This window comes from Cavia porcellus, unplaced genomic scaffold (assembly GCF_034190915.1).
Source record: "Cavia porcellus strain 051 isolate PalLab524CR breed Dunkin Hartley unplaced genomic scaffold, mCavPor4.1 scaffold_27, whole genome shotgun sequence".
NCBI lineage: Eukaryota > Metazoa > Chordata > Mammalia > Rodentia > Caviidae > Cavia > Cavia porcellus.
In genome coordinates, this window is record NW_026947510.1 from 47,258,955 (window position 1) to 47,285,855 (window position 26,901).

Genomic DNA, 26,901 nt, shown 5'->3' on the forward strand with positions numbered 1-26,901 from the left:
CATATATTGTATTCAAATTTTCTGTTTTCTTATCTAAGAAACATTCAGTTGTGTTATATCATTGGGTAAAGTGGCTTGAGGTTTGGTTGCTAAAGGATAGATACCCTTCAAAGGCTAAATTGACATTTAAAGATTTAATTTTGGTTAAAGGATTAGTATTAATTGAAAAAAGTACGCTTTAACTGTGAAGCTGTTTCTTTTCACGGAAACAGAAGTATGCTGTTACTAAAGCCAAAGAATTCTCATTAACATGGTCATAATTATACTAAGTTACTGCTTCTGACCTTTATTATTGTGATTGGGACTATTCTGATACAAAGTTTCTTAGTATTTATAGCCAATTTTAACTTAAAAACTAATCAAAGGAACACTGTCAAGGGTTGAGTATTGTTTATATTTGGTATTTTAATGTGGATTAAAACTTACATTTTTAAATACACTGAGCTATGGAGTCAGTTTTTATTTTAAATTTCACGTACACTGTAAACTCTTAAGTACTTGGCAGTGTCCTTTAATTATTGACCATTTATATAATACATACTTACAGTATAAACGCACTGTACAGAATACTAATAACCAAATCTCAATGCCATTTGTAGACAAGAATGTTAGTTACACAGTGTAGCAATGTATTAGCTGTCAAGTTCGGTGTAGGACCTAATAACACATTTTATATGATGGACTTTCAAGTGAGGGACTTCATCTTACATTTGAAGTGGACACTCAGCTTTATTTTTAACTGCAAGCTAATAAAAAGAATCTGTTATTTCTTTTGGAATATAATTTAACTTTCCATATTTTTATTTTTATGTTTCTTTTGCATATTCATTTCATAGAACAAACTTGTTTTAAATACTAAAAATAAGGGACCAAAAAAATCAGATTACTTTGTTTTAGGTATTTTACTTTTCATTTAAATAGTTGCCTATCTATATTAAAAGTTTCTGTATTTTCAAACTGTATCTTTATGCTTCAGTTTGGCTTGAACAAGTCAAAGTTGTGCATGTGTACATGCGTGTGTATATCTGTGGGCACACATCCACACACACTCAAAAGTTACCCACAAGCATGCTTTCCTGTCTTGATTTTTATTTCTTGCATAGGAGAATGCAGTCAACTCCACAAATGTAACTATATTGATGTATTTTTTAGAGTTGGCCCTTTATCAGTAGATGTCTGTTTTGTACCATTTGTTTCTTCCTGTGTTTGTGATTGTGTTTGTTCATTATGGAAAGATTGTGGGGGTTTTCTCCCACTTTTTTTTTCAGTATTTTTATAATATTTGTAGGAAGGCTAATTTGGACCTGTAGCATCCTTTTGAAAAAAAAAATCACATTCCTATGTGAATAGTTGGTACATCAGCATTAAGAAAATATAGTTACAATGTTCAGGAAGTATTTACACTCAAGGAGGTATGTTAAGCTTATTCTAGTTTTTTGGTGTCAATTTTCAAATTAGGAGCTGATGGTTTGGGAATGATGGAATCATATAGCTGAGTTGTTGGTTATGAGTAGAAGATAACAACCCTCATAAGTCTATAAATTTAGTTTAATGTACAAAGTTTACAATCTACAGAGTATACAAAATATAAGTTTAATGTACAAAGGCTTCCTATTTGACACTTGTAGCATTGCATGGATATGGCAGTACTCTCAAAAAGACTTTAAAACTTCAAATGTAGACTTCAACTTATTTCTCTTCTTAGATGGTTACTTTTTTTACAGCATATAAGAGCCAAATTGAGTCTCTTTAAAAAATAATTTCCACATAGACTAATTTGATTAAACTACATATTATATTCACAGACATGGTTCATTCGTTGTCTTTCTTTAAGTAATTCATACAAGTGGAGTTCAGGGCTTCCACATTTTGAGATACAAAGAGACACAAACAAGGAAAGCCAAGGTACTGGGCTTAGCATCTGTAGTATATTTTAGACTCTTAATTTCTCAAAAGTGTAAATTTTAGCCAAACTAAATAAATTTATACAGGGTGATCTTGAAGTCTCTGCATATATTTTCCAACCAAAATAATTTAGCTTTTATATATTTGAACTAAAAGTTTCTAAGCATTTCTTAAAAAGCAGATGTATTAAAACATAGTTATGACCAAGATAAATCAAAATACAGATTTTGGAACTTAAGCACATTTTAGTCATTTACATAAGTGCTATTATATCAATCAATCATTGTATTTCTTTAGAAGTATTTATATTTGAGTTTTAACTTTTTGCTTGAGAATCACTATTCTTGGAAAAATGCAGATTTCTAGGTCTTCTAACTGAGACAAACTAAATCAGAATTTCCCTTGATAGACTGAGAAATCTGCATATTTAACAAATTCCCAGGCAGATATAATATGTATTTTTGAGCTTAAGTTTGGTTTATTTGTAATTTAAAGGATAATATCTCAGATGATTTTTGATAGGATTTTAAATCATACATACAGAGTATATAGCTTGGTCCATGTACTTAGCAGCTGTCAGTTACAGTTTTTCTAAGATAGGGACTCAGATTTTTTTGGTAGGAAACTGAAATGGTGCATCTTTTAAACTTTGTGGGCCATACCATAGTTTTTGTTGCAACTACTCAACTCAGTGTTACAGCATGAGTACAGTCATGGACAGTACATAAGTGAATGATATGTCTGTGTTCGGAGAAGACTTTACTTTCAAAAATAGGTGAGCTGGATTTGGCCTAAGCACACATAGTTTGCCAATTCCTGCATTATGTTTATAGCTTGCATTTTATTGAATGTATCAAATTATTAAAAGGTTAAAAATTGGATGTAAGTAGTATTAACTAATGGTAGACTTACAAGTATGAGATGATTTGGTTTGTTTTTAGGAGCAACTTTAGTTTTCTCAGCTATAATTTAATAATTAAGTTAAAAGTTTAAAATATATTTGTGTATGTATATACATACTTGCACATTGCACCGACGGAGAATAAGCACCTTGTTACTTGTGGCCAGTTTACATATGCACGCCTCCCAGGGACTACAGGGATCACAGGAGGAAAACCATCTTTGCTTGTTCTCAGCCTACTGGGGGATGAATGGGCTTCTGTTTGGAGCTGATGATAGTTGTCAGAATTTTCAGAGATGAAAGTTAGTGCACAAAATTCAGTGGTTGGTAAGCAGTGGTTTTCCTTCTCTTCAGTGAGATGTCCCTAAAAGTAGGAAAAGACTTACTGAGATGAGATAGAATTCGGAACAAATAAGAAACCAAAAACAGTAGTTCTTGCTCCGGAACTGTTAAGATTTGACATGCATCTTTAAAATTAATTAATTACTAATTCAATAGAACTTATAAGAAGCAAGTTTTAGTATTGTTTATTGACTGGCTTCAAATCTAATATTTTAACTTTAGCTAATCTTTTATGGGCATCTCAGGAGTAATTGCTAAAGCTTTTGAGATTGCTGTCATATTTTAATGCTTTTGTCAGAATGTTTATTCTGATGATTTTTTTTTTTTGTCTTTTTCGTTTTTATTGGTACCAGGGATCGAACTCACGACTACCTGCTTGCAAGGCAGGCGCTTATGCCGCTAAGCTAATTCCCCAGCCCCAATTCTGATGACTTTTGATTGTCCCCTTCCCATTTCTTTATGAAAGCTCATATGAAGATCTAATCTAATGGCTGAGTGCACTGGCACATATCCATAATTGGAGCCATTTGGGAGGCTGAGGCAGGAGAACCACAATCTTGAGACCGGCCTGTGCAATGTATTAATAAGATCCTGTCTCAAAAAGGAAAAAAGTCCTGGGGCTGTAGTTCATTGGTAGAATACATGTCTCTTTTGTGTGAGGCTCTGAGTTCAACTCTCAGCACTGCACAACAGATATACTATAAAAAAGAGGTGCTATATAAAATCAAACTTCAGCAATGGAGATCTCTATTTTTCTTTGTTAGCAAAATACAAGCTGATTTATAGTTCTTTAAGGAAATACAAATGCATGAAAAAGGAAAGTATTTTCTTGGATTTATACAATAAACCAGGTTTTTCTTTGGAGATTTACCCAATATAAATAGGAAGTAGACAAATCGTCATTTGTAGTCATTTGGTTGGCTTTGTTATCCACTGTGTAATTAATTAATATCAGGCAATATTGATACAGAATGCTTTTCATTTGTTTTATTTTAAAATTTAAAGATCAGTCTTACTAAGAGATTTACAAATGTCTCAGAATATTCATGCTAGACTGAGACATGTATAGTCCTTTAAAGAACTGTCCTTGAGAAATGTTTTCCTATATAAACAAATATACTTACTGATGGAATAACTAAAATATGTGCATGACCATATAAATATATTTGTGTCTAAACAAATGGATTCATATTTACATGTAGCTGTCTCTGCCTGCTTGGAGTGCCTCCCCATCCACACTCAGCTGAAGAAAAGTCACATGCACAGTATTTGGTACAAATGTGTACAAAAACCAAGAAAATATTTTAAATCAATGAATATACATACCTGATAATCCAGTTTTCTTTTCCCATGCATTATGGGAATTTTCAAATGAAATTTTAAAAGAATTACAGTGTACTCACCTATGTGTCTGACCTCCAGATTCTAGAATTGTTGACAAGTTTGTGCTTTATCACATCATTTCACCTATCCATTTATCAGTTCATCTTATTATTATTTTTATGTATTTCACAGTTGCAGACATTAGTGACCTTCATGCCTCAGCACTTCAATATGAGTAACTTTGAGTTCAGAATTTCATTATATACAAGTCTTTAAGCACACCAAGGTGGCCATAGTGGCTGATGTGTGCCTGTAGTTCCAGGTGCTTGGGAAGCTGGGCACAGGAGGTTAGGGTAGTCCAGGTAACTTAGTCTCATTTCAATGAAACAAAAAATATAAACATACAATTCAGTGAATTTTGACAAATGTGTACATCCTTGTAACCCAAACACCTACAAAAAGTATAGAACATTTCATCACCCAAGAAAGTTTCTCATACTTTTCTGAAGGATAATCTTAACCCTGTATTCATAGTCTGTACCAGTGGTTAGCAAAATATCATATCCTGTTAAGTCAGATAATAAGAAATCTACATGAATTTAAAAACTCCTGAGTGATCTAAAATTATAACTAGCTTTTTTTTAAACAAATGCATTTGGGTCCACTATATTCAATCATATATTTGGATAAGAATGACAGAAAACACCACACTTCTTTCTTCTGTATTTTATGAATATTTGTGCTCTTCTCCTTTAAACATACATTCTTATTATGTCATAGCTTTCTTTGCCAATCCTTTATTTACTCTACTGGTTTTTTGAGTCCTTCTCATGTGCTAGGAATTAATTGCTGTGATTTATATGATGAAAAGTGAAAGGTACCTTACTGCCCCTCCAGGAAGCTGTGTTATAGAACAGTCACATGACAGAAAGTTCTAAATGTTGAATATACCAAACGCAGCGCACTTGTTTCCCAGATTCAGTACTCCCTGTGGTTTCCAGTGTAAGGGAGAAAGCTTTTGTAACATTACTATAACTACTGTTACTTTTTAAATTATCTTTCTGCCTGCCTAAGAGCAGAATGAATGAGTTGGAACGAGTTTTAGGTTTACACTTGACTATTTTACTTTTCATTTTTATTTCTTTATCATTTGCAATAACATAGTAGAATCCAGGGATGTGTCATGTGATAAAATTATATAACTGTAAATTTCACTATGTTTTTTGTTTTAAAGTATTTTTGAAATTGGAAGACTTTTTAGTATGCTGAGATTTGAACAGTATAATCACTGTGTGAATTTTTATTACTTTAGAAAATATAAAGGAAATAGTTAAAACTCCAGAAGGTAACCTTTGAAAATTCAGATTACCATTTTATCTGTTAATCATATCCTTTACCCATTATGTGTTTGTCATTGTGTTAATTATATAAAGGTAAAATTCAGTGCTAGGCTTTAAACTAGTGGATTGTTGGTGTTTTAGAGGCCAACGATCCTTGAGAACCTTGCAAATTGAGAATCCCTGCTTGCCTCCTGAGAATACACACATAACATTTTAAGGAATAGTCTCATTGCCCTCCACCCTTAAACCTCAGTTCATGGAAAATTTTAGAATCAAAAACTACATTTATAGGAGAAAAGAAATAATATTTTCTTTTGATAGGAAAGCATTTTCCAATACTGTAATTTGATTTTTCTGGCACCCTACATAAGGCAGTAAGCCTAATTTTACTTTGTTGCAGAAGATTAAATTTAAGGTTGAGTTCCACTTTGTTTGTAATAATTTGAAAAAGAATAGTTAATGCAGATTTTTTAAAAAAATTTCTTTCCTTTTAAGCTTTGTGTCTTGTAAAATGTGAGTTTGCCAAATTTTCTTCATCTGCTACAGATTAGGTATGCCATTGTTGCTGCCATGTGGCGGCGCACCCCGTGCTTCTTAAACGCACAGACTGGAGGTTTATCGCATCACTTGTTCACATGCACGGAGCCTGGTAACAGCCTCATCTGTATCTTGTTAGCTTCATTTTCTTATTTTTAAATTTCATTATTTATAAACTCAACATAGCGTTTAAAAATAAAGGCTAGATTTAATGAATTAATGTTACTACAGAAAGTCATTGCTAAAATTGTCATGCTGAAACATTTTGTTAAAATGGTCTGTGTTTTAATTAAACTATTTACAGGCAGGCATGTTTTTAACCTGCCATTTTAACTATATTTGCCAAATTTTAAATATAATTTGAAAATTAAAACTGAAATAGAAGCTTTTATTTATGTGGCAAAAGTAAGCTTCAAAACTGGGCTGTGTATTTTTATTGGCTTGTAACAGTTGATATGAGCTCTACAAGAATTTGTGTTTAAAGAGCTAAAGCAATCAACAGCTGCAATCTTATAAGTTATGTATTAAAACTGTTCAGTAGGCTCAGGTTATGCTTTGATAAATCTTGTATCCTGATTGTTTGAAGGCTTGTGGATAGGTATTTCTGAATCATTGTGTTTGGTTTTTTGCTTAGTAATAGATTCATATAGAGGATTCATCTCATTTTTTAAAATAGCATTTTCCTCTGAAAAAGTAATATTGACTAAAAAATTTAAAAAAATAGAAAACTAAAGAGTCATTTGTCTAACATTTGTAATAAAATCAAACATTTTGTTTTTATTTTCATTCATCTTTTTTTCTCATGTAGTATGTTTCTTTTTCTCTGTAGGCATATTTAATAATTTGGATCATATTTTGTTGACTGAGTATCCTTATGGCAGTTTTAATTTCTTAAATTTTTTTTTTGCAAATGAGATGTTTTTGGTTTGTTTGATTTTCATAGCTGCAAGTAATTTTTGTGTGGCACCCTTTCATACCTGGTAACTTCTAGAAAAGAAGTTTTAAAATACACTCCATTCCGATTTCCAATTCCATAAAGTGATTTAGTTAGCAGTAAGAATTTATGTAGAATAATGTTCTGGGAATTGAAGAATGTAATGGTTGGAGTTAAATTGCAGTGATAATTTATTCTCACATTTAAAAAAAAACTTTTTTTGTAACAGTATTCATTCAGTTTTGCTAACTGGAATATACTTCGTCTTCCTTGTGTTTTTACTCTAGGTATGACTTTTTAAAAATTTTCCCAGTGCTGGGGTGTGAACCTAGAGCTTTGTGTGTGTTAGCAAGTGCTCTGTCACCAAGCTGCACATCATCCGTTCTTTGCTAGAATTATATAAAATAGTTACAGTAAAGGAGTTGCTTTTATGTAAAACCCTACGTTTTTCATCACTTTTTTGGCATATAATTTTTTTCTTTGTGCTTGCATGTAATCAGTGTATAGTACTTCCCTAACCTAAACTTACAAATCTGTATCAAAGCATTATAGTTAAAATACTTTGATATAGATTTAGGTATAGCATTATAATCTTTTATTTAAGAAATGCCACTGTGTATAGCTAGTGTGTCTGTTTTGTTACCTAACAGGTAGGAGAACCACAGAACTTTACCCATTTTCTCAATATACACAGCTTGAAAATTACTCTTAAAGTTATCTCTGTCCATTTTTAACCTTGTACCCCTGTAAGCTGTGATAGTGTATATAGTGACTCAGGTTAATTTTTTAAAAGATCTGACCCTAATGTAGATGGTGAGATTACTTTTTTTTTTTGGCTATATAGACGCTGTATCTTGTCAGGTAAAGCCCTATTCACAATTAAAAGTCCCTAAATAGGACTATTTCACTTCTCCAGGGAGAATAACATTATCTTTGGAGAATAATAATGAAATACATATAGTATATATGTAGCAAAAAAAATTTTTTTTTTGTACTGGGAATCGAACTCACAAGAGCGCACTTGCAAGGCAGGCGCTTATGCCACTGAGCTAAATTCCCACCTATGTAGCAAAATTTAAAATAGGAATCTTGAATTAGTTTATGTAAAAATTTCTCAAATTTATAATATTGAGACAAAACTGTCATTCTTTTTAAAAGATGAAACTGCCACCTTAATGCTGCTCAAATGTGGAAACCTTAGTTATGTAGCTTTCCAGGTAAATAGAACCAACTTCTTACATTGGTGATACTGTTCAATTCTTTGTCAGAAAGTATTAAAGCATTATGTGTCAGATTTACGGAATAAAAGTCTTTCACGATTTGTATTTTATTTTTGTATGTAGTAAGCTCATTAATTTACTGGTAGGTATCATAGATTGAGTGTTTGTTAAAATGGCATAGTTATTATAACAATTTCCAGAAAATAGTTATTACTAATTAAACTGAAAGTTTTAAGTTACTGATGCCCCCGTGTGGTGAAAAACATATTTTGCTTTTGGTAGAATCTGAAAGAGTATTTGTTAGTTTTCCCTTAATGCAGTGGCCATTAGTGTTCATGAGAAGCTGTTGATTAAGAGACATAATTTGAATTTTGTAAAGCTCATTGCCATAAAATTCACAGCCTTACCCTGTATTGTCTCAGAAGTGCATGTAATCAAGCACATACATTGAGACAACATATTGGAAGCTATTTAATTACAAATAGCATAGGGATTTTCTGATCTTATATGTGATCTTTTAATATCTTTGTGTTTGTGTCTCACATAGGTGATGTACAGTTCATTGATTATGAATATTGTGGATACAACTACCTGGCATATGATATTGGAAATCATTTCAATGAATTTGCAGGTAAAATCTAAGGCTTAAATAATAGAGTAACTTAACTTCAAAATGGTATTTTCAGAATTATTTTTTCTTTTTTAAAGATCAGCTGGGGTAACATGAGCAACTTTTTGTACTTTTACTGAAACTTTTTCTTTGTTTTTATTACCGAAGGAAAAAGGTTTCTTCCTCAAAAGAAGATTTCTTCAAAATTTCTCCCATAATTGCCTTCAGAAAATAATGGCTAGGAGAAAAATGGTGATTGTGGCTTCAGCCGAGACTTTTAAGGTGCTAAGAGTTGAACCTATTATCATTTAAAACCCTTTGGGGCTGAAGGATATTCAGCAGTAAATTATTTGCCTAGCATCTTGAGGCCCTGGATTCGATCCCCAGCACCAGAAAACAAACAAAGCAAGCTGTTTCTGTTATAAATTTGTACTTTTGAAATGTCTTTTGTTTTTAAAGTCAAGCTTAAACATTTTGATTATGATAAGTAAAATGTTAGTGATTTTTACTCCTAAATATTAATCTATAATCATCAAGTACAAAAGTTTAGCTGCTTTTATATCAGAATTCATTTAAAACTCATTTTAATGCTCTGTGTTTAGAAGCATGAACTGTCTTATAACTAAAGATTAAGAAAGTTCTTGGATGGTTTATACGTACTAGAAAAATTTCATTGCTGAATTTGTATTAGTACACATTCTTGCATTCATGTGTTTTTATGTATTTCAGGTTTGCAAACAAAAATAAGTTGGAAAATTTTTCTTTTAAATGAGAAAAATGATACAAAATTTTAAAACAAAATAAGGGATTAATAGTGGTTAATACATTACATATTGTTATCTTCATAGTAGGCTCTCATTATAAGATGTAGGCATGAAAAAATGATGAAACAATGGAAGTACAAACCATACGTTTTGATGAACTAAAGGAGATTAATAGTGTAACTATCTTGTGTATATCTTTTCCTTTCCTTCTTTTTTCCTTTTCCTTATCCCAGTTTCTCTTTTCTTTTTGAACAGTTTCTTCCCATTTTACAATACCTGTTGTATACTTTGGATCTTATTTATTCTTTCAGCTTCTCACACTAGGCAGATAATAAGATATTTACACATGTGAGTCTGGCTTATTTCGCTTATGGTCTCGGGTTGCATCCATTTACCTGTAAAAGTCCCAAGTTTATCCTTCTTTATGACCGAGTAGTACTCCATTGTAAAAAAAAGATCACATCTTTTTTTTTTTTTTTTCAATTCCTCGATTAATAGGCGTTTGGGTTGTTTCCAAGATTTACCTATTACAAAATTGTGTTACTATAAACATGTACATATATTTTTGAGGTGTGATGTTTTTAATTCTGGGAAGATACCCAGAAGGGGAATAGCTGGATCAAATGGGGCCTCTAGTCCTAGTTTTTTGAGGAATCTCCACACTGATTTCTACAATGGTTACACCTGAGTCTATACTCCTACCAACACTGGAGAAGGGTTTGTTCACCACAGCCCTGCCAGCATATGCTATTGGTTGATTTCATGATGACAGCCATTCTTTCTGGGGTAAGCTGTAATCTCAGTGTTGTTTTAATTTGCATCTCTCAAATAACCAGTGATGCTGAACATTTTTTTAAATATTTATTTGCCATTTGTGTTTCTTCATCTGAGAAGTACATATTCATCTCAGATGCCCATTTTTGGATTGGGTCTTTGAATTTGGGGGGGCCTAATTTTTTTCAATTCTTCATGTGTTGTAGATAGAAGTTCTTTGTCTGAGGAATAGTTGGCTAAAATTTTTGACTGACACATTGCTATTTATTTGCTTCCATGAAGCTTATTATATACAGCTGATAACTCCACATATGTGTTGCTTGCTTGCTTTATTTCTGTCTTTTTTTTTTTTTTTAAATGTGATAATTACTGGGAATTGAACCTAGGTCCTTTGCACTAAGCTGCATTCCCTACCATTTTATATTTTTGGGATAGAATCTTATGAAGTTACTAAATTGTTCAAGTTGGGTTTGATCTTGAGATCCTCTTGCCTCAGCCTCCCAGAGCACTGGGTAAATTACAGGCCTGCAGCACCATGCCAGGCTGCTGTACATATTTTCCTTTCATTTTAGTTGGGGAAATCAGCTGTGCGTATAATACGATAATAACCATATTAGTAACATAGTGTTGTGGATATGAATGAGCTAACCATAGTGCCTTTGAGCAGTTTTGTAGAGAAAAAATTTGTGCTAAAATAGAAAATTAGGTAGAACTTGAATGTTCAAATATAAGAGAAAGAAGGACACTGCAGGGAAGAGGAAAGAAAGTCTAAGATGAGTTCTTTTTCTGAGTATAGTACAGTTGCTGAAGGAGAAGAAAAAAGAAGCTGTAAGACTAGAGATGAATTTAGAAGAACCTCGTGTACCAGAAAACATAGAACTCTATTTCCTAGACTTGTATTTTTAAAACTAGATCATGAAGTAGAATTTATGGGATAATGATGTTTTAAAATTAAGAAATAGGAAAAAGGAATAGAAATATCAGAGTTGGAAGACAGTACTTTTTTTTGTGAAACATAACAGATATGTATATAACGTGTCAGTAAAATAATGCATTTCTTACCCCGATTCACCCTCAGAATAGTTTTGGAGCCTCAGTTATGCTCCAAACTGTGCTCTTAGTGTGCTAAAACTCTCTCGGGGTACTTGCTAAATAGCAGATTTTGGGCTTTGGGTGCAGGTGGTTCATGCTGTGTACTGTGAGAACTGATTATGATAATGAACAACATTGTGCCTTAGCGTTTGAGCTATAATATAGAATGATTTATTAATAAATGCTGTTTAACATATACTACTGAATCTGAAATGGAAAGGTTCTGTTAGTTTTTATGAAAAAATGGTGGTGGTAATGATGGTTAAGGTGTATAGAAGAGTTTGTGTTTTTAAAACTGCCATGTATTTTTTCCCTAAAGGTGTGAGTGATGTGGACTATAGTCGTTACCCAGATAGAGAACTGCAAAGCCAGTGGCTGCGTGCTTACCTTGAAGCCTACAAAGAGTATAAGGGTTTTAGGACCAAAGTTACTGAAAGGGAGGTAGAAATACTCTTCATCCAAGTCAATCAGTTTGCATTGGTAAGTTTAATTGTAAACAATTACCAGTTCTTAATAGAACTTTATGTGTTTATTTTTGTACTGGGGATCAAACTTGGAGCCTTGTGCTTGTCAAGCAGGTGCTTGTGCCACAGAACTAACCCCCCAGGCCCTTTATGAAGATTTGTTCAAAATAATGAAAAAACATGATTATTTACAATTTATCCCATTCCTTTGCTGTTGAGAACACAATTTTTGTTTCATTCAATGTTATCTCCACAGCCTGTAGATCAATGATGGCCATAAGGTAGGTGATCAGTAATAATTTATTAATGCGTGAATGAAAGTTAGGGGTTGGGATTAATATGTAAAGCTGTTTCTTATATCTGTTTCTTTACATTATAAAAATACATGTAATCAAAGGAAGATTTATGGGTTTTGGGGCTGGGGATTTAGCTCAGCGGCATAAGCGCCTGCCTTGCAAGCATTCATTCGTGAGTTGGATCCCTGGTACCGATAAAAAGGAAAAAGAAAAAAAGAAAAAAAAAAGATTTATGGGTTTTCCACTCTGCATTTAATCATCACAGCTCAATGCTAGATACAGATTGGGAAAACTAATAGAATTACATTTTCAAGACCTTTCTCAATAAACAACTAATCCTCTTCCTTTAGTAATGTTAATGCTTTCTTATTTTCCAAACCTACTTCTCATTATATTTTTAATATAAAGTTTCATTTAACTAATACTATTATTATTATTAGTCTTTTTGAGACAGGGTCTTGCTGTGCAGTTCAGGCTGGTGTTGGGCTCACTTTGTAGACCACGCTGGTCTCGAACTTGCAACAGTCTGCCTGCCTCAGCTTCCAAGTCGTAGGATTATGGGAGTGCGCCACCCTTCCCAGCATTAACTATTATTTTTAATTGTGACACTGAGGATTGAAACTGGGTGCTCTGCCACTGACTTCATCCCTACGTCTTTTTTTGAGACAGGTCTTGCTTAGTGATCTGGGCTAACCTAGAATTTGCAGCACTTTTGCCTCAGCCTCCTGAGTAGTTGGCATTACAGACATGTGTCTATCATGTTTGACTCATATCCTTTTATTTTTTAAATAACATATTTAAATCCTTCTGAAAATAAAGTGATACATGAACATGAGCTTTCAACCAGAGTATTACACAGTTAAATTGAATACCAAGCAGTTTTTTTTAACTCTTTCTGTATAAGTTTTGATACAGTTTTGTACAGCTGACATAAGGGATATTTGTCTTTTACAAATGGACCCTTATGGTGGCCCACAAATGTAGTGGTCCCTAATCTTAACAGCAGCAAGCATTTGCCCTGAAGCCACTTAGAATGCATCTCAAATAAGAGGGTGTGTGCTATATTGTGCCTTTACCTGCTGTTTTTATACCTGTTTTTAGTAGAACTGTTGGTTCAACTCGTGACATACTCTCTAGCCAGGCCTACAGTGCTTGCTGTTTTTGTTTATTCTACTTAAGTGTGAACTTAAAGTCGAAAATGCAGGGTTTTATTTTCTACTAGGTCATTTAAGTAACTTCAGAGTCAGTGCTCCTATTTAGATGATTTGAGTTAACGAGGAATGTTATCGCTGTTATATTCTGTGTTGCTCATTTAATATTTTCCATTTGATCTTCAAACATGTTTTGATTTTATTTCTACATAAGTAATTCTTAGTCAGCAATCAACTGTTTGCTTTTAGAAAGCTAAGTTGGATTTACTTGTAAACATTTGTATTTAGCACCTTTTTTTGGATGTTGTGGTCATATCTGTACATGGTATTAAAAATACAATTGCTTCTGATCTGACCGCCAGGTTCTTACTAAGTACACATTGCTGCTCTAGGTTAGGTAGATTAAAAGTAATGCAAAATATTCAAAAATGCTTATAATTTAGGAGGGCAAATAAGATACAAGATAAAATACAAGATAACTTTTGGAGAGGTAATATTTAACACTCATTTCTGTTTAAAATTGGAATTGGGAGAAAACTCCTTTACCTAATTTAAGAAAAAAGTAGCTTGGGGCTGGGGATTTAGCTCAGCGGCATAAGCGCCTGCCTTGCAAGCAGGCAGTCATGAGTTCGATCCCTGGTACCGATAAAAATGAAAAATACAAACAAAAAAAAAAGTAGCTTATAAAAGGTAAATAGAGTTGTAAAATGTGTCATATTTGATAAAAGATCTGGTAGGAAAGGGATAAAGGGCAGTTGATAGATAAAACTTCAAAACTCTTAATAGTGTTGCTCATAGCATTCCCTCTAAATTTACAAGTTTTGAATATGCGTGATATAGTAAGTTTATTATATACTGTGAGAGTCTGATATCAGCGTACAGTTCTTACTAAGAAACCATTGAAAACATTTCATTAGTTCATATAGTTTTTGTTTTAATTCCTCTTATCAAAATTCTGTGATGCTTTGTTAAGTGCTTTTTGCTCTTTTCTTGCATCAGGGCCTTGTTATCTTCAGGTAGAAAGGATATGCCAGAAAGTGGGGTGTGGCTTCTTGTTAACCAGCAAATTTGTCCTATTTCCATGTATTAGTTTCATCCCCGGGAGCATCATTAGGATTATGTCAGAGCTCAGATGTTTGAAGGAATACTTTATCAAGAGTGTAGAATGAAATAAAAGCAAACTCTTAGTCTTTCTTCTTCGTGCTCTTTCACCCATGCGTTAACACTTCTGCGATCTTGCTTTAATATAAAACAGTAGTAGAAAGAAAGGGTGACCAATAATGACATAGTTGCTCTAAAATAGGTTCAATGTAAGTGTACTAGTACGTACCTAATGTGACCACAGATACCATTTGACAGTGTAAAGCATTGATTCTCTTATTTTATGATAGATTCCCACTTTATAAGTTGAAAATAAGTAGACGGTCAAATGGTGATTTCATGAATCATTTTGTATTACCATACAAAACTCATTACATGTAAGATAAATATCACTTCTTAGAAATGAAAAAAAAACTTCCCTGAATAAAAATTTATTAAGAGCATTATTTCACCAAATTTCTTTAATGTCTGCCTGAATTGAAGGTAGATTCTCGGATCTGTTTATGCCCTGTGTTTCAGTGTAGCACAATGTTTTGGCTAAAGTATATGGAGAGAATAACTTCACATACTTTCATTTTTGGAAGAAGGAGTATTTTATTTTTTCAGATAGCTACATATTTTTTGATACTACAGCAAAATTTGACATGGTTTTTAAGGTTAGTTGCAGTATGTGGTATGAACATAATGCCTTTTTTTACTATTGTTACCTTAGAATTCATTGGTTTACTTGGGCAGGCTCTTACTTGTTCATGATTTTGTAATTTTCACATTAATTAGTTGGAAAATATTGATTTAATTTTGTAGGTCTGCCAAGTGTTGACACGTTACGTAATAGTAAGAACCTCACGTCTCTGGTGTCACTACCACTGTATAGAAGTTGGTAGTACTACAGTGCACTCACTGTCACACTCGCAAAATCAACACAGTTTTTCTCCGATTCCAATGCTTAGAATTCCAGTGTTAGATTCCAGTTTCTTAGATTTGATCATTGGAACAAATGCTATCAGTTATTTTCATTGAAATGCCAACTTCTCTTTTTTTCTATTGAGGGAAGTATGTGCTTCAGGATAGAAATTTAATACAATTAATAGTTTTAGTGATACTGTTTTCAATTTCCAAAACCAGTAAGAAAGAGAAAAAGAAAAGTACTGTGTATACAATTGATGAATAGAATTAACAATTTGTTTTATAAAGAAATACATTATCCTAAGTCTTTGTTTTTCTTCCCTCCTTTAAAGGCTTCTCATTTCTTTTGGGGATTATGGGCTTTGATTCAAGCCAAATATTCCACTATTGAGTTCGATTTCCTTGGGTAAGTTCAGTTTTTTACATGCATTCCTTTTGCCTCTACTTTTGTTTGAATTAACATTTAAACTCAAAAGGAGCATTCTTATTATTGCATTGTATTCTAAAGGCTTCATAGATTTGGTAATTGATCTGTCTAAAGAATCTGCTGTACTAACCCTTGTTCAGTGCTGTCACTATTAGAAGACTGTCCAGTAGGGGGTGCAGTAAACTAAAAGTCTGTCCTTTGAAAATTTAGAAAGCTTAGAAAGTGAGTGAAAATAAAGAAAATTTAAGTTTTTGGCTTTCACTAATTTTTTTTATCATTCTGTATCCTCACTAGGTATGCAATAGTTCGTTTTAACCAGTACTTTAAAATGAAGCCTGAAGTTACTGCATTAAAAGTGCCTGAGTAAAGAAGAGATTTCATTCATTCTCAAGTAGCTGAGCGATGGTTGTGAATTTTTTTCTTAAGCAATTCCAAAAAGCCAGTATCTGTTAAAATTCTGTTACTTAATTTGGTTATTTTGCTTTACAAATTATGCCTCTAAAAAGAAAAAAACAATCTTATTTTTTAAAATAAACGGAATGATTTCAGGAATTATACCTATTGCTGTCAGAATGTGGTGGATTAGAGATTTGTTAGATCTGCAAAAGATGTCAATTTGAGCCTTGCTTTCATAATTTATGTCATGTGGGTTATTTATTATAAATGTAACATGGTTCTGTGACTGCTTTCATTAGTTTTCTCTGTTAAGTATATACAGTCAGAGCACTCTAGAGAAATGTTGTTAAAGCTTTATGTTAAGAAGATTGATTTTAGAAAACCATTCTGATTGTTCAGTGTAACCTTTTATTCTGATTTCACTGTAAGTGAAATGTATCATTTACTTTTGAAATGCCAGTCACTGACCCGTATAGATAATTTAGGATGGTCGTATGGAACTATGTTTTTGGAAGGGAGAAATGTGTTCACTGTCTTTGTTGGTGATACATCTTGTTAAATTGAATATTGGAAAGCATTTCTTTTTTGGGGAAATACAATTTAGAATGAAATTCTTGTCTATGTAGTCTAGCAGTATAAACATATTTACTATATAATCTTGGAATAAGTATAATGATTGTTACCAAAATTTGTATTGAAAAATGTGTGCAAATGCTAAATGCAGTCATTTAAGTTACTAGTGTAAGTTTTACCTTATCAAATTGTTTCTAACCAAAAATTTCATTTTACTTGAGATGCTTTCTTTATATTAATAGTTGGTATTGCTAATTTTTCAAACAAATACACAAAATTTATCATACTTGAAAACAAGAAAATATTTAGATTAAGGTCTTAAAAATTATTCAGATTCATTTTTTATATCCTGGTTTCAAGTCTTAGTTTATTGTGTGTTTAGTGTGATAGTGATGACTTGGTACATGTAATGTCAGAGTAATATGTTGAGGCAGTTAAAAGAATCAAATAAGAATTTAGGATACATTTAGAATAGTGATCTTGTATACTTCAAACCTGAAAAAAAATGTGAATTAAGCAGAGATATGCATGGTAGGAGGGCTTCTGTTGCTTTGCTTTATTGTATTTTTGTTTATATATTTTGTTTGGTTTAGGGCTAAGAGGGAAGCAATTGAGTGGAAGGAAGTTAGTGCTTTGGAATAGTTAAGAGGGCTTAAAGTTTTAAAGACTGCTTTGTGAAGTTGTGCGGTCATGGTTAACTTTACTTAGAAAATTAGTCTGACAAGCTTTGCACTTTGGTCACTTAAGTGCTCATGTACAAAGTTAGCTTAATGGATCTGCATATTTCAAGTATGCAACTACAAATTTATCCTCTGAGAAATCTTCCGAGGAGTCTGATGTATTATTCCAAATGACTTATATTCTCAGACAAGTGCATTAAAATTCTTGGATTATCTCAAGCTGTTTAAAGCTAATAAAGTAAGTCAAAACACTTAAAAGGGCATTTTAAATGGTAAATTCTAGTTACGTAAGTAGGATCTTACTGTGTTTGTATCTGTAACAGTGTTAGACCAAGATTTGGTTTCTACCTCCCCAATGTCATAAATGTTCAATTCTGTTTTTATACACCATATTACTGTAAAATTAATATAATTTTGCCTAGCTGACTAAATGAGTGGAACCAATCAAATAAAAATTAATAGCTTTTTATAATGTTAAAGTGAACTTCAGAAATTGTTTTTGGTGGAATTTTCATCTATGATTAGAACATTGTGGAATGATAAGGAATATGTAATAGTTTTTTGAGTTTTGGCTTCCTGCCTTTTAAGATGCAAGAGTATATATCTTGTAGAACTATGAGAGAGGAGAGATCATTTTTCTACCTTACTCAATATTCTTATTTCCAACCTGGTTTGACTAGGGATTCACTGAGCTGTTGGGGTAGACTGTGCGTAGCTGCTAGCTGTGCCATTGCTGTAACTGTTTCAGAGAGATTCGTTTAGAAGTGAATGTAACCAGGAATGAAAGCTGTCGGGTTAGCTGGCCCTGAAGTGTGCAGTGGATCTTGGGAACATACTAAGATATGTAAAATAGTACCTTCTCTCTACTGGATTTGGGGTGTTTTGATGCTCCTATTTCTATACAGGTTTATGGGATCATAGTGCAGACTGGTAATAGGGTTCAAAATTACTTCCCTTTATATTGACCGTTTAAGGGTTTCTAAAGGAGGGTAAATCTCAACAGCACTCTGAATTCATCCTTCTGAAATTCGACATGTGGCTTGCTGAGATATCAGTTGCCTTTTTATTAAAGCTGAGGAACTTGAATGCCTTACCTAATCACTCAACTGGTAGTAAGCTCATTTTGTAAATAGGAAAATGGTTGTTAGATGTGGCATTCATGTTTGTTCAATGTTAGTCAGTAGACCATAGTGGCCTGGATGCTTTAACAAGCAAAATCCCACATCCCTTCCTCTTTTCCCCTACATACATTTATGATTTTGTCTGATAAGTAATATTTGATTTTTTTCTCTCCTAACCCCATGCTACCACCATTTTATAGAAGTCAGAGAGACGTGGTAGTAAATCATACTGTTCCCATGATCATCTGAGATCAATATGAGCACAAAACTCATCAACTAAGTCTGCCTGGATGTATATAAAACAGTGTAAATAAAAAATTGTAAATTACTGTGAATTGTATCTTGCTTATGAAATTTGAGTGTTGTTTTGAATTCCCTTCCCTTTTGTAGAAACCTTCCTGTCAGGAAATGACCCAGCTTGTTGGTGTTAGACTGGAAGTAGCCAACAGTTCTGGCTGCACAGAGAGATAACAGGAACTGGAATAGGGTTTATCAGCTTTGGTCAGTGTCTGTACTTATTTATTTAGCCTCTCAGTGCCTAATACAATTTCCCCCATTTGTTAGTTGCTGTTAATTTTTGTGAGGTCAGATTTCTGGAAGCAGTGAGTTTATGTACTGTTACTAACTAATACATGTCCATCTATGAGTCACAGCTCCAAGCTAAGAGAAACTAAATACGATTTAATGATTGCAAACTGAAGTATTATCTTTTTTCACTTTAGGGTTATTAACATTTTCTATAGAAAACTTTGATGTTCAGTGTGATGCTAAATCCCATATACATATAAGAGATATGACAATAGATCTTCAATATAAGCATATCTCAGATGACTTCTCTAAAGTTGTTGTATGATTGTGAAAGGCAGAAAGGACATAAGTAATCTTTTTAATGACAACTATTTCTATTTTTTACTAAAAATATTTTAACTTCATTAATGTATATTATTCCAGACTTCCACCCCCAAACACTGTCAATGAAAAGCTTAACCTGACACTTTTAAAATTAATCATGTATTTCTTTTTTACATAGAAGCCTTCTGTACAATTTTTGAGTTCATTGTTCATAATACAATGAAAGTATCCATTTGATTTTCTGCTTTAAGCTTCTTTAAAGCAATTTATACTGTTTTCAAAAATAATACAGACTTAAGATATTAATATTAATTATTCATATGATAGGGTTAACTATGCTTTGTGACAGGAGAGTTTTGTTATTGGCAGCATCTTGCACAACTTTACACAGAAGTCATGCTAGTAATTACTGTGCACAAAGGAAAAAGAATTACAAGTGTGTGGTTAAAGTAGCTTTATCTTTATTTCAGAATTGATTACATCTGATTTTCTTTAGTTCATTTATATTTCAGAATGTCCTTTTACTGGGAAATTTAATTACATACAAGACACTTATTTTCGTTCTTCAGAAAAAAAAATTTGTTGAGCCACCTTTTTTTCCTATTACATATATAACTTGTGTGATTATAGTGTTAAGTCTTGGATTTGATGTCTTTAAACAGAAAAATATCATTTAAATAATATCCCCCATCTTTGGGAATCAGACAGTAAATATTGTACTAAAAGAAAATATTTGAGGTTTGTATTACTTTTAATATTACAAAAATTAAATTGATGAGTTGATGAGTTAAAAGTTTTTTACACTGAGGATTTTCATTTCTGGATCACAGTGTGTTATGAAAAGAAAATCTGAATTATTTGCATGAGTAAAAATAGTGATAATGTGTAAACCTATTTTAGTCCTCTTTCCTCCTAAAATTTTCTTTTATGTCTTTTTTTTGTGCTTTATGTACTTAGTATACTACTGACGTTATAAAACAACAGGGTTACTATGCCATTGTATCTGTATTCACTATGAATCCTGTAGCTTTTCTAATTATGAAAAATTGCTCTCTACCCATATCTTTTTATTATCATTTTACTCAATAAGGGTGTTTGGGATTAATCATTTTAACAAAATGTAAGGATTCATAAAAGGTGAAAACATTGTATAATTATATTTCAGCTAGTCAGTGAAGACTAAGAAATAATTTAGCTAATTGGAATGGTAGGCTGTTAGTTAAATTTCCAAACTTTTAATAAGGAACTTTAAGAATAGATTGAAACCCAATTGTATCTATGTAAACTAGTTCCTGTGACTTGGAAAAGACCCCTGAAAAAGCAGTGGAGGAGATGAGAATGTTTGCTTGCCATAGTTTTAGTTGTGGTGTGTTGCTACTTAAATTTAGGTAGTGACATACATAAATTTTTATTGTTCAATAATCTGAGGTAGTTTTCTGTATGTATCTACTAAAGTATAAATGCAAGGAATCTGCAAAGAAGAAGCTTTCTGATTATACTGTATTTAGGAGCCTTTGTACAGCTAAGTCAAGTTTCCATGATATGAAGTATTTGAATTTTAAGATACACTATCACTCTAAGAAAAAGATATGATATTAGCCCATGTGCAGGGGAAAAAAATGAAGAGTAATCGTCATCGCACTAAGCTGTGTGTTGAATTGGAAAATTGTGGCATAAAGCTTAAATTTGTGTTCATCAAATGTGAACTGTAGTAGTACAATGCTGCTTTGTATATACTGTAAGTGCTACAAATAGTCTCAGCACTGAACATGTATTGATACCTCTCCAATGAATGCGACCTTTGATGTGGATGTTTGATATCCCTCAGAAAGTATCTGAGTGTCTGAGAATTTGTTAATCTGTTTGCTAATGGAGATACTTCCTGTTTCTCATTGCATATTTTCATGTTTAAAGTTTAATTTTTACATTTTTACAGCTGTTAATTTAAGAAAAATTAGTTCTGTGGATAAAAAGGCATTGCCTGGGAAGAAATTTTAAAAACAGCCTGATTCATGTAACTGCTTAAGTAAAAATACATTTTTGTTATATGTTCATGAACTTTTAATGAAGCTATTTGTTTTTCTGTTTAAACGTAAGTGATGTTTAGGCTTTATTTCTGATTAATAAAGCTTTTTACCATTGATTAAATGAAGGAATGTATCTTTTTGAAGAGATTTATATTCTGTAAATAAAAATTGGTTGTAACAATAAAGGTGGGTTCTAACTATAGTGTATCCATAATCTTTTTATGGTGTCAATTTACTGATATCTTTATTTTGTAAAAGAAATACAAGACTTTTAAAAGGTTTATAACAGCAAAATTCAGAATAGCTAAATATTGAAAGTAGCCTATATGTCTATCAACAGATAAATAAAGTAGGATATTTACAAACAGTGGAGTATTACTCTGCCATAAAAATAAACGAGTGATTTGTAGGAAAATGAATGAACCTCAAGACCATAATGTAAAGTAAAATAAACCAGACACACAAGCTTAAATATTACATGGTTTCTCATTCATAGAGCAAAATAAAATGTAGATAACAGGAAGTAGGGAGATAGAGCTTTTTCATAAGAGGGAGATGGAGGCAGGAAGGAGGGGAGGGGAAGAGGATGGAGACCGGATGACGATACGCGCATCAACTCACACAGGGCTGTAAACATACTACAAAGGACATATATGTTTGAAGTGATTAAATCATTTTCTGATTTCATACTACATTGTTAAGTTTTGAAAAAGTTTACTTTGATAATTTGAGAATGAGTGTTACATAATTTGTGAGCACATTCTGATTAGTTTTGTACGCTTCTGCTGGGTATGATGGTACATGCCTGTAATCCAGCAGGAAGGTTGCTATGAGGTCAGGGAATTAATGCTTGAGTTACATAGATAATGTCTCCAAAAAAAAAAAAAAAAAAAAAATCCTTCTGACCACTCCTGTGTACTTGGCGTCTTCACTATTCATTATGTTCTTAAAATGTGTGGTTACTGGAGCGGTGGATATGAAAAGATCCGTAAAATGAGCACAGCCTTTAGGCAGTATAAACCATGAAGAGCAGTTCTTTGTAACAAGATAGTAATTGTGTAGATGTTTTTATAGAATATTTCCCCAAATTGAGTGTATCTGTTCTCTAATGAAGCTGCAGGTTGTGTATCCTCAACCAAAACACCACAGTCAAAAGTGATGGTGTGGTGAGGGTTTCATACCTGAGATGAACTAGTTGATTTTGATTATTTGGCCAAGGTGTTGACCTATCTCTTCATTGTATATCTCTTTTTACTGTGATTATATAAATATTTTGCTGCTTGTCCAACATCCCACTTCCATCCTCCAGTTTGGCAGCACTTGAAAATTCCTGCCACCACCGATATTTATTTTGATGGCTGCAAAGTGATTTTTTTAGTTTCACCTTGTGCACATGTATATTAGCACTGTACTGTAAGCACTGGTCCTCGTATCTTTCTGAGATCTGTGTGAGCTGTATTTCAGATACACACTCAGATTTTGGTTTTATCAATTGGAATGTAATCTATTGAGTTAGATTTGTTATTAGCCAAAAGTCTAGAAAGAATACCTCCAAGTATCTAGTCCATCCACAGAGGTTTCTGACCACATTTCATGTTTCTCCCTTTATCCATGATGATACGTGATTTGCAGTGTATGCATATGTTAGGAATACATTCGTTGACTTGATAGCTTCAGGAGTATCATGAGGATGTAATATGTTAGTATGTAAACTACCATAGTTGGGTTATTCTTTAAGTATATCTGCTTGGGGCCAGAACTGTTTCAGATACCAGATTTTTAAATATTACATATACATAATGAGATATTTTAGAGATGGAGCTAAGTCCAAAGATGAAGTGATTTATACACATAACTTGAAGATAATTTCACCACCACCTCCCACTGGAAACTGACCCCAGAAAATGCTGAATTATATTTCCAGACAGGGCTGGCCCCAACTTGTGACCCTCCTGCCTCGGTATCCCCAGTATCTGGGATTACAGATACGTACCACCATGTCTGGCTTCATACACTACTTTTTTTTTTTTTTGTCTTTTTCGTTTTTTATCAGTACCAGGGATCGAACTCATGACCGCACACTTGCAAGGAAGGCGCTTATGCCACTGAGCTAAATCCCCAGTCCCATACACTACTCTTAAAAAATAACTTTGTCCACGAAACAGTTTATGGTGTGAAATAATGTGTCCTATCAGTGCTTAAAAAGTGTTGGATTTCATGGGATTTCAGACTTAGATTTTCGAATGAGGAATGTTCAACCTGTAGTGATTTTTGATCTTGATCACTTAAAGTAGTAATTCAGGTTTATCCATCTCTTCATTAGCAAATATAGTGAAGGATACTATGAAACTGTGTAAGCCTTTCATCATTCAGTTAAGCATCCATTGGTGAGTTTTGCCCATAGCAATTCCTGTGTTTGCTAATGTTGATTTTCTTAAGGATTTCTTTTTTCCTTCTACATTCACACATTATACTTTTATTATAAGGAAGAGCTTGCCTTCCTTACATTTATTTACTTTAATAGAATATACATCATAGTCAATTCTATGGGCTACACTCCATGACAGTGGTTTTGTCAGTGATGTTCTAGTGGCAGTTGGGAGCTCCTTCAGGTGGGCTTCTGTGTCTTTTTTATCATGCCCACATCACTTTTAAGCATTTCCTTTTCTGACAACATTCAGTGTTCCAGGCTCATCTCGTTACCTTGTCTGCCTCAACCCTCAATTCAACTATTTTTTTCCAGGAACTGACTCGCCACCCCACCCCCTAAATTAGGGAATGGTATTAAGAAACCAAGATCTGCGTGTGAGGTGTGCTCTGGGCTGTTACTGGGTTCCATCAGTGGTCAGTTGGAATGAATGGTACGCATCTGTATCCATTTGTGTAACTTTATGCAAAGTCATTTCAGACATACAGAAAAGTGCAAGAATGGTTCAATGAAATACATTTCTTTTGCTTTATCATTTTCTTGTCAGTTACTTGAAGAAAAATGACAAATCTCTTTCACCTCTCAAATCTTTTCCTAAGAAAAATATTTTGAACCTGGCACAATGCCACACACCTATAATTGCAGCTACTCTGGAGGCAAAGGCAGGACAATCAAACCATCTAGGCTGGGTTGGGCAACCTAGCAAGACCCAGTCTCAAAATTTAAAATTGGGGAGGAGAGTGCTGGGAATGTAGTTCGTTTGTCTAGCACGCTCAGGTCTTGGATTCAGTCCCAAGTAGCACAAGGAAAACGACAACTAAACAAGAAAACTGCTCTGATGTACAGTTGATCATTTAAATGAATGTTATTCTGAATGTTATTTTCCTTCGGTTGCTTTCAAAATACAATTGTGCTGTACTTCAGTGTAATTTGTGTGTATTGTCCTGCTTGGCTTTTGAGCTCAAATGTATAAATAAAAGATTCCCCATCATTTCAAAATTGCTGTCAATGTTGATCTGTTTTTTCATATCTGCTATGATTTTTGGTCCAGCATTTCCATTATTATTTTGATTTTGAGATTCTTATTCACTATGAGTATAGTTTTTTTTTTTTTTTACACCCTTGAACATAATTACAATGGCTTTGTTAATTTCAATAACTGGGTCATCCAAAGAGCCATGCCCATTGATTTGATTTCTTTTTTCTTTTCGTTTTTTTTTTTTGATTGAAGCCATTAAACTAAGTCCCCAGCCCTTAATGATTTGATTTCTTTTGAATGTGTTCACTTTTTCTTGTTTATGAATCTGAACAGGCTTTTTTTTTTTTTTTTAAGACATGATCTCGCTATGTAGTTCAGTGTGGCCATGTAGCCCAAGGTGACCTCAAACTCATGACAATCCTCCTACCTCAGTCCCCCAAGTCCTGAGATGACAGGTTTGTGCAGCCATACCCAGCTCATATCTAGCAGTTTTGATTTGCATCCTGGACCTGTAGTTGATATTTGGTAGACTTTTGTTTCTATTATTGATTTAATTTGTTCTTTGTTTTAGCAGGCATATAACTTTACCATTCTAAAAACCCCCAATTCTGGCTCCTTTTTGGTGGGTGGCTGCTAAACTTTCTAACTGGAATTTAGCCTTCACTGGGCTGCTTAGAATGTACCCCCTACAGGCGTATTTCAAGAAGTCAGTCAGAAATTAGGTTCTCTGCCATTCTCTTGGAATTTATGTATTTTTCCAGTGTTATGGTTGCCCTATATCTAGCCTCTAGTTCTTCAAGCAAGGCTGCAACTTGAGTTTTAGCTGCCCCTACAAACTTCTGGTTTATCACCTGCACCCAGACTGACTGTTTTTAAATTTTTATTTAAACTTTTTTTTTTTAATTTTAAAGATAGTAAAATCCAACAAAACAGAACAAAGCCGATCAAAACAAAGCAGCAAAACATATAGAGCATCAAAGCAGGATACTAGGAAAACCACAATAGCTACCATAGTATACATTCACAATGGTGGTCCATTGCATCAAATATAGCAAAATCAAAAACAAAACAAAATCAAAATATTGAATAAGCAAAAACAATCAGAACAAAGCAAAGCAGAACAATATTGGATTTCAAAAACAATATGAAAGGAAATCCCCCATATTTGCTTATTGCATACTGTCATCCTCCCAAGAGATGCTCTCTGGCCCAGGCCTGCAAAATCAACCAGACAATACACGCATTTAGTTAGTTGCTTCATGTACCTTAGTTGCGATCATCTACGCCCGTCCTCAGAACCAGCGGTTTTCTTTCAGGGGTTGGGATGGGGGCGGGGGTTGATTCTCAGCCTGCGCACAGGTAGGCTCACAGGAAGGGCTGACTTTTCTCTTCATGGAAGCTAGCTGGCTGGCTGCTTGTTGGATCCCCCCAGTCTCAGCATGGCCAGTTCTCCAGAGGCACCGACCTTTTTTCTTCCTAAGCCAACCACCAGCCTTTCTGGTAAGCTGTGCAAGGCGTGCAGCTTCCAGGAAGAAGAGAAAAGTCAGGCTGACTTTTTAATTCTTTGGATCTTCTCCTTTTGTATTTTTTGTTCCCACGATCTATGTGGCAGTAGTACTACATGCAGTTCTATCAATTTGTCTTCTACCCGTGTGGCTCCTGTTTCATTTAGATCGTTGTATTATTTGGCGCATAACTTTCTATCTTCATTGTGTGTCAGGGCTTTTACCCTTATGAAGTTTTACCCCTCGTCCCATT

At 33.4% G+C, this 26,901-nt stretch overlaps 1 protein-coding gene across 1 annotated transcript in view; it reads left to right on the plus strand.

Annotated features, from left to right (window-relative positions):
* The window catches only part of Etnk1 (ethanolamine kinase 1), a 64,077-nt gene extending 42,141 nt beyond the window's left edge, over positions 1 to 21,936 (plus strand). The window contains exons 5-8 of the mRNA XM_003470334.5: positions 9,050 to 9,133; positions 12,062 to 12,222; positions 15,993 to 16,066; positions 16,382 to 21,936. Coding sequence (XP_003470382.2) covers positions 9,050 to 9,133; positions 12,062 to 12,222; positions 15,993 to 16,066; positions 16,382 to 16,454 — 392 coding nt within the window. The 3' untranslated portion in view covers positions 16,455 to 21,936. The remainder of the gene's footprint in view (positions 1 to 9,049; positions 9,134 to 12,061; positions 12,223 to 15,992; positions 16,067 to 16,381) is intronic.
* Positions 21,937 to 26,901: the final 4,965 nt, after the last annotated feature.